Raw genomic sequence first — 8,851 nt, 5'->3', positions numbered from 1 at the left:
TTTTTTTTTTTTTTTTTTTTTTTTTGTAGTTGTCTCATATTTTTTAGATAATTTATGCTATTTGTAAATGCTACTGCTGTTTATGTTATCTTTTGATTTACGGTTTTATCCGTACTAAAGCTTTATCCATACTACAACATAAAATTAATGATAGAAACTATTAATGGAAAACACATTAACAAAGAATAAAACATACTTACAGGTTGTGGCCCATAAACAATAGCTTCTGCTTTTAAAGTTTGAACTGTTCCTTCTTTGAGGACAAATTTACGAATTCTGTGTAAAGACAATTTCTCTCTTTACATTGAACTTTGAGCGTCGCAACTTTGCAGATGTTGTTTATGCTCAAAGCCATATTATACACTAACTAAAATTTAAAAAGGTGAAATTGTAATCTAAGACCCTTTTAAGATTCATAAGTCATTCAAGCTGGAAAACAAATTAAGGGCTAACGTAATTCACCTTTCATGTTGAATATGACATTCCAGTTGAAAAAGTGTTTCGAAGTGAAAGGCTGTCCATCTTCAGATGAGACTGACACTTTGTAGCATAGGTGCTAATCTTCCAATGTGTGACTTGGAAGCTGGAATTTGTGTATTCAATTTTCATAGCCCGTTTCTGTAATTGAACATTTTGAGTTGGATTTCCCTATAGGGTCTGGTAATACGTGTTTGAGTCAACAGCTCCAGTGGTGCAATCGGTTAGTGTGCGGTTCTTATAAGACAATACAAAGCAGAGTGATGCTGAGGTTGTGAGTTTGACCCTCACCTGGAGCATGGTTTTAGGATCTATGAAACATGCTAGTACAGGGGTGCCCAAACTTGGTCCTGGAGGGCCGGTGTCCTGAAGAGTTTAGCTCCAACCCCAATTAGACACACCTGAACCAGCTAATCAAGCTCTTACTAGTCATACTAGAAACTTCCAGGCAGGTGTGTTGACGCAAGTTGGAGCTAAACTCTGCAGGACACCGGCCCTCCAGGACCGAGTTTGGGCACCCCTGTGCTAGTAGAAATGAGATCAAAGACTAGGTCTACTTGAAACTGCCAGGCAGGGGTGTTGACGCAAGTTGGAGCTAAACTCTGCAGGACACCGGCCCTCCAGGACCGAGTTTGGGCACCCCTGTGCTAGTAGAAATGAGATCAAAGACTAACATAAAAAACTTAACGCTGAGTTCACACTGCACGATTTCCAAAGTTGTCGGATCACCGTTGTTTTCACACTGCACGACTATCTGGCGTAGCATTCAGTTGCTGCTGTTTTCACATTGCACGATGGATCGGCGACAGAAGGTTACACACTGCATGACTTTACAATAGGAAGAATCATGACAACTCTGTCTGGTCCGCAAACTACGTTTCATAGAACTCCTCCCCAAACTTCCCGCTACCTGGTATCTTGCTCTCTCATTGGCTGTAGGTCTTCGCCGATGTCTTTTTCAGTCACAACTCATATCATTGTTATCATTTGTCAGATGGCATGTCAATCAAACTCCCTGAAGGGTCAATTGACAGTCAGCGTGTGGTATGTTAATGTGGTGTGTATGTTAATGCCCCTATAAATGAAACCTGGAGATTCGGCTTTATATTTGTAATTTTTCTCGTGTTGTTCTTTGACACCAGCTCCAGTGGTGCAGTTGGTCAATGTGCAGTATTAAAAGGCAGGACAATGGTGAGGTTGTGAGCTTGAGCTTCACTTGGGGCACAGTTTTAAGATGAAAGAGACATTCTAGTAAGTAAAGAGTTCAGGATCTAATCTGATTGGTTGACCCTCTTCAATTGAGGTAGAAAATCTGTAGTGTTCTTTGAGAGAGACTTTTTGCCAAATTTGATAACTGGGACAAACTATGACATGGAAAGTGTTTGAAATTTAAAGCTTGTAAAGCTGGTTCCTTTTCAGTTCTCCTCAGTGGCAGCAGCTAAGCCGCAGAGAACGTGAGAAGATGGGCCTTGTTGTCCGAGATGTTGGAGAGTTTTGGTAATGTACATTTTCAGTGACATGAATGTGTAATTGGCAAAAAATGGAGTATATGGACATAATTCTTTTGAGAAATATGTTTTAACCCAGTATTGTAAATTTATAATTTTCCTTAGGATGGAGTTTGAGGACTTCTGCCGTTACTTCACAGACATGGTGGTTTGCAGGTTGGCGGAAAAATCCCTCCTCTGGCCACAGACCCACTGGAGGGAGGTGTGCTGCCAGGGTGCTTGGACTTATGCATCTGGGATCCAACCTCCTCCCTCATCTTCTTGTCATCTAAACATCAAGAACCAGAGGCCTTCAACCGGGCTCCAATGGTCCAAACAAAGGCCAGCTCAAAGACGAGACAAAAAGGAACAAAGACTGAGTGAAAGGCAGAAGGAGGGACAAATCCAAGGACAAAAACAGAAAAAGAAAGAAGAAGTAAAACCAAAGCAAATTAAGGGGAGAAGGGAGCATGTGAAAAAACAGGCAGAAGGCACGGAGATGAGATGGGAGAGGCAAATTGACAGAAGAAGTCGATGTGGAGGATGTATCAATCACAGAGACACATTTCTATACAACCCACAGGTACATCACTCTGGGAATTTCCAAACTAAAAATGATATTGAAGCATAAATTATATGGTTAAGGTTAGTTCAAAATCCTTATTTTATCTCTAGCTCTCTTAATCATATGTTCCCTAATTTTACATTCAGATGTTTGTCCTTCATTTCTTAGTTCCTTTTTGAACTGACTGGAGATGGGGCAGAGGTGTTGATATGTTTGCAACAGGAGGACAAGAGGATGAAAAGGAGGGAGGGAAGTGGGGAGAACTTACCAATCGGCTTTGAGGTTCTAAGGGTAAGTGACTGACTACATTTTTAGACATTGTCAGATTTTGACTGAGGCTGTTTAATTTATGTGGGCTGTGGGGGTGGTTTATTTATTTTTTATTTCAAGTTCTATGCAATCTATGCAATATCACACAAGCAACAGCGGTGTTGCTCCAAATATCAGGTGATATTTATGACTGTGAATATGATATTGTTTTCATACATAAGTTGAATAAACAAAACTTAATATTGAGTAATTTATATTTAAATATTTGGTGATCCCGAGTCTGAATGAGTGTTTTGGAATTAATTGCTTGAGTGAATAGTCACTTGTCGTCAATGTGTCAGACTTGACCGTCTGTAGCATGGAAACATAAACGGAGTGATACAAACAGTAAAAAAAATCACAGTGCTGTTGGACTGTATCAGCATTCTTGGTTAACCCAATCAGATTTGATCAATGTACCTAACTGTTATATAATTTAAACTAAATCAGATAAAAGAAGTATACTAATAGCACACTTGAATAAACTTCTTTTTCGTAAGGGAAATCATTAGACTCTAGCCTACATTTGCATTTATTTGGTCCTCATCTATGTTTCTTCTTTCTATCCCTCTATTTATCCTTCCTTCAGGTGGAGGTGAATCGTGTTTGTCGTGTACAGTGTTTATATGAGCAGGCTGCTAGCTCTGTGTATATGGACTCCCGTAGCGTTACTCTGCGAGTGACTCTTGGCCCTGGACGCTACATCATCCTCCCCACTACTTTCCTGCCTGGTGCAACTGGTCGGTTCCTTCTGCGTTTTTTCTCACACTCACATGTACGCCTCAGGTAGGCACAGAAGATTAGGCTACTCTGCTCTGTTTTGTATTCAAATAAGCAACCAATTGAACAGTAAACAAAATGTAGATCTAGTTGTAGATACTTATAGTTGAATGCAGTCATTTTTAATGTTGAATGTTTACTAAGGTGACTGATTTAAATGATTAGGAAGTGTCTTCAAAATTCATCTTTTTGTTTTTGTTTTTTGTCGTCTTCACTTTATCCACTGTCTTCAGGGAGTTGAAGGAAGAGCTGCCTGCTCCTTCATTGTGGCAGTGTTGTTTTCCTGAGCCCAGTGCTGTAACGACAGTCCATCTGCTCAAAGCCTCTGGCCTTAGCCATCCCAAACAAACAGGTTAAAACTCACCACTAAACTTTATTGTAATACTTAAGTGACCAGCAAGCATGACTATGATCTTTGTAACCTTTACATGTTCAGGGTGAAAGAAAGGTGTTAGCAGTTCAGATTTTCAACGTTTTGGGTATAAAATCATAGGAGTAGCTCCATAAAGTACAACAAAGCACATGTAGGCTATATCATTTGTAAGTACGACTGTGCCTAATATTCAAAATTTCATTAAAGGGATAGTCACCCCAAAATATAAATGCTGTCATTTACTCATCCTAAAGTTGTTCCAAACCCATATGGGTGAGCACAAAGAAGATATTTTGAAGAAAGTTGGTAGCCAAACAGCTGACGGTAGCCATTGACTTTCATAGTATAGAAAAAAATACTATGGAATTCAATGGCTATACTATCAAATGTTTGCTCACTCACTTTCTTCAAAATACTTTCTTTTGTGCTCAACAGAAAAATAAATTTATACAGGTTTGGAACAACTTGAGGGCGAGTAAATGATGACAGCATTTTCATTTTATGGTGAAGTATCCCTTTAAGTGACAGCTTTGGATCAGTCACAAACTGGATCAGTCCTGCTTTGACTGTTAGCAGACAAGTATTTTATTTGTTTCAGCTGATTATGCCTTTAATTTTCATCTTTCCTTCTGTATGTGTATATATATATATATATATATATATCAGCTCCTGATGTATATGCTGTCATCCGTTGCGAGGAAGACTCTGTAAGGACTACAATTTTTAAAAAAGATGGAAGTCCTGAATTCAACACCAAGGCCATCTTTTATAGCAGGAACCCAAAGTCCAAAATATCCATCGAGGTTAGAAGCTACTGCACTGTATTTTGTGAAGGCTGACTTTTGGCACGGTTTCTTCTTATAAATGAATGAATGAAATCAGTTTTGCCGATGTTTGTGTTATTCTGTGTATTTGTTTGTGCGCAGCTGTGGAAAAGAGGTTTGCTGTTGGACACATTCCTGGGTGGAGCACAAATTCAGACAGGAGGACATGAGCGCTGTCAAAACAGAGTGATTGACTTGCAAGGTGGCCAATCGCGAGGCTGTGTTTTTATAGAGACTTCCTCCAGCCAGTGCCTGACAGAGCTGTGACCTAGTCAAGGTAATGACTGATGATATATCATCAATGGACTGAACATCAGAAACAACTACATTTCTGCCATGCTTCAGCATAGAATGGCAATCTTCTGGAGCAACCTGGGGTTATGTGCTTTGCTCAAGGGCACAATGGTGCTGGATGAAATTCATTGCATCTGCTGGACAGATAATGAAAAATACGAAGGATTATTTTACTAGGAATATTGCTAATGATGTAGAAAGGTTATGCAATAACTGAGAGAATGTTTTGTTCCAAATGCTGGACAAATATGATTACGTATAAATTAAATCTGCTATTCATTTTGATGCTTTGACTCAGTGTTAATGGTTGGTACTGATATCTCAGGAAGTCTTTAAAGGCTATGCTAAAATTTTAACTTAAATTCTACAAAACATATCTATCTAAAATTAACCCGTAAACTGCCAAAAAATGTGCACAGCAAAAAATCATATGATTTTTATAATCTATATTTCATTAATTTAAATAGAAATGATTTACGTAAAGAATGAAAAGAGAGTGAAAATTATTTCAAAGCACCTGTCAGATCTAACCTGAGATTTGTTCCACTGTGTCCCCTTACCAAAAAGTAGTATACTTCAAGTTTATTTTATTAAGGGAAAAAAAAGTTCGGCAAAAGACGGGATCGAACCTGGGTCGATCACGTCACAAAGCCAACGACATACGTGCTTATCCATCTGCGCCACTGGAGCTAAATAAACTTGGTACATAAAGCCCATGTCTGAGAAGTACATAAAAATTAGACTGAAAGTATACTTTCCTATTTTTAGTTTAAAAGAAGTATACTAATAGCACACTTGAATAAACTTCTTTTTCGTAAGGGTCTTCCTGTTTTTTCCCTTCTGATTTTCATCTCAGGGACAATAACTCCAGCCTACTGAATTCACTGCAGCATAATGCATTTTTGTGATGCTCTTTGCACACAGCAAGAACTGGTTTATCTTGAAATGTTACCGTTTTGAAACCTTCTGAAACCAAGTGCGCAAAACTTTTCATGGCTGTTTCTGATCCAGGAGTGTGTCAGATAAAGACTTTCCCGAACCACACAGGTGAAAATGCATGGTTTTACTGTATATCAGTAAGTGGATTCTAATACACTGATTCGCATAGTCAACAGAATGCAAAACTCTGCATTTCAGTACTGTGACCTTTAATAAATGCACAAAGAATGCTTCTTTTGGAAACCGGTCATACATTTCCCTGAGTAATATTGTTTGCTTTGCGTAGGCATCATGGATCTAAAGCAAACATAGAATTACATGTGAGATCTTCTCCAGTATCTAAAGCATCTTGCTCTAGCATGTTTTGTACAAGCCAGGGATTTTAACACTTTAACTTTGCACTTAGTGAACATAACAGGCATATTTGCTCAAAAGTAACCTTTTGGCTGTTTCTGTTTCAGGGATGGTTATTCGCATTGCTCAAATTACAATAGGTGTGTTGCAGTGAATCTGAAAGTGGCAATAGCTATTCTTCTGCTTTTATCTTCCATTATTTAAACTGCTCTTATGTTGCCTGCAATCACAGGTGCAGTATATCTGCAAGACTGTCCCCAGCAGCACTATATTCCAATGTACGTGCTGGTCTGTGGAGTGTTTAGTGTATTTCTAGCCTTGCTGTCGTGTCTGCCCTGTGCCAGGGAGACGGAGAAGGGAAGTCATACTGCACTTAGCCGTATCCGCGCTGTGTCGAATGCTCTGGTTTCTGCCTTCTTGTTCTGCTGAATGATTAGTGGTAAGATACAGGGAGGAAGATGTCATTTAGTGTGTTACAGGTCTCCGACAGCTTCTGTGCATTGTTCTGTTAATCCATTACCATGCTACTTGCCAAGAAAACAGCAGATTTTCATTGTAATTGCTGTGACATTTTAGACATGACATTCAATGGATATGGTTTTGAATGAGATTTTTCTTATTTTGAATTCTAGACACATGAGAATATTTTTTATTGCGTGTGGTATATTTTATAGTTTATCATAATGAATTTAAATAGAGATTTTCTAATATTTCTATTTAATTTATTTAATATTTGTTTTTGTATCTGTACTTGTATTTGTGAATTTAAAAAAAAATCACTAAAAAGCAACCTTGCTGATCACCAGTAAAGCATTATTACTGTATGCTTGTTTCGTCTCATTCTGTAGGCCATCTTCATGGATCTTAATAATAGGGTTCTTGATGGTTTTGTGTGATAAACTCAAACTGAAAAAAGTGCCTCTGTGTTTTTTTTAAACATTCTTTAAAATATCTTCTTAACAGTTTTGCAAGTAAATTTGTTATTACATGGATTTTTGATGATGTTATTGCGAAATGCTAATTATGAAAATGACTGTACTTGTCATATCTGCTAGTCAAAAATGTGCACGGAAAAAATTTCATCATCTAGATTTTATTTCCTTGAACAAAACTAAACCTAGTTTTATCAAGAATGCAAAATGAAAAGCACTAATGAAAATAAGCACCTGTCAGACCTTGACAGAGATTTTTTCCACTGTGTCTTCCAACAGAAGTTCATGAATGTAAATATAGGGGATTTGTTCTGAGGGATAATAACTCCAGCCTATTAAATTCATTGCAGCATAATGCATGTTTGTGATATTGTTTGTACACTGCAAGAACAGGTTTATCTTGAAATGCTATGGTCATGAGGTGAGTGATGCAGCCTTCTAAAAAAGTGAGCGCACAACCCATGAAGAATCATTTCAGGCTGTTTCTGATCCCGTAGTGTGAGAAGAACTACAGGTAAGTACAGTATGTTTGTGCAGTTTGACATATGGGAAGGCAGTTTTACTCTGATATATCTTTAAGAGTATTATTATTCACAGATTTACATAATCAGTAGAATCCAATACAGTTACAAAATCAGTTTTTAATGAAGTTACATTTCCCTGGGTTGTTGTGATGTTGTATGCTTTGCATAGGCACCATGGATCCAAAGCAAATGTGGAATCATGTGAAATCTCCTCCAATAACTAGTATAACTGACCTTGGCATGGGAGTTTTACACCATAATCATTGTTACTTTTGTACTTAATGAACATAAAGTGTATTGACTCAAGTAATTTTTTTTTGACTGATTTGTATTTCAGTTATTACAAAACTGCTATTCCTGGCTCTTCCCATTGCTCAGATTGCAATAGGTGCGTTACAGTGAATGTATGTACTGTAGTTATTCCTCTGCTTTTACATTCCATTATTTAAGTGCTCTTATGTTGCCTACCATCACAGGTGCAGTGTATCTGCAAGACTGTCCCCGGCAGCACTATATCCCAGTGTATGAGCTGGTTTGTGGAGTGTTTAATGTATTTCTGGCCTTGCTGACTTGTCTGCCCTGCGCCAGGGAGACGGAGGAGGGAGGTCAAACCACGCTCAGCCGTACCTTCAATGTGTGGAATTCTCTAGTTTCTACCTTCTTGTTCTGTTGGATGATCTGTGGTAAGATACAATGGTGTATGTGGGAGGAAGAGGTCATTTAATGTGTTCATAGGTCTCTGGCAGATTCTGTGCATTGTTTGGTTAATCCATTACAAAGTCACTTGCCAAACAAACAGCAGATTTTCATTTTGGAATGCTTAGAATTCTAAGTTGTGAATGGAAAACACTGTCAACATGTTTTTGTGTGTGGGTCTGCCTGAAATTTGGTGTGAATATGAACTGTTATTTAGTAATATAGCTAAGACAATGGCTGTTTAATATGGAACTAGAAAAACATTTCACAGATTTCATTTTGAATTTTAGAATTTGA

The 8,851-nt window shown here is 38.1% G+C and overlaps 1 protein-coding gene across 1 annotated transcript in view; it reads left to right on the top strand.

Moving 5' to 3' along the window:
- The window catches only part of LOC107738068 (calpain-5), a 15,237-nt gene extending 9,970 nt beyond the window's left edge, over positions 1-5,267 (top strand). The window contains exons 6-12 of the mRNA XM_016549747.1: positions 1,897-1,974; positions 2,091-2,547; positions 2,698-2,820; positions 3,428-3,624; positions 3,852-3,970; positions 4,658-4,794; positions 4,918-5,267. Of these exons, the coding sequence (XP_016405233.1) occupies positions 1,897-1,974; positions 2,091-2,547; positions 2,698-2,820; positions 3,428-3,624; positions 3,852-3,970; positions 4,658-4,794; positions 4,918-5,082 (1,276 nt within the window). The 3' untranslated portion in view covers positions 5,083-5,267. The remainder of the gene's footprint in view (positions 1-1,896; positions 1,975-2,090; positions 2,548-2,697; positions 2,821-3,427; positions 3,625-3,851; positions 3,971-4,657; positions 4,795-4,917) is intronic.
- Positions 5,268-8,851: the final 3,584 nt, after the last annotated feature.

This window comes from Sinocyclocheilus rhinocerous, unplaced genomic scaffold (assembly GCF_001515625.1).
Source record: "Sinocyclocheilus rhinocerous isolate Xijiao unplaced genomic scaffold, SAMN03320098_v1.1 scaffold494, whole genome shotgun sequence".
Taxonomy (NCBI): Eukaryota; Metazoa; Chordata; class Actinopteri; order Cypriniformes; family Cyprinidae; genus Sinocyclocheilus; species Sinocyclocheilus rhinocerous.
The sequence above is the reverse complement of the archived record's forward strand: the minus strand, read 5'-3'. Positions and strand labels throughout refer to the sequence as shown.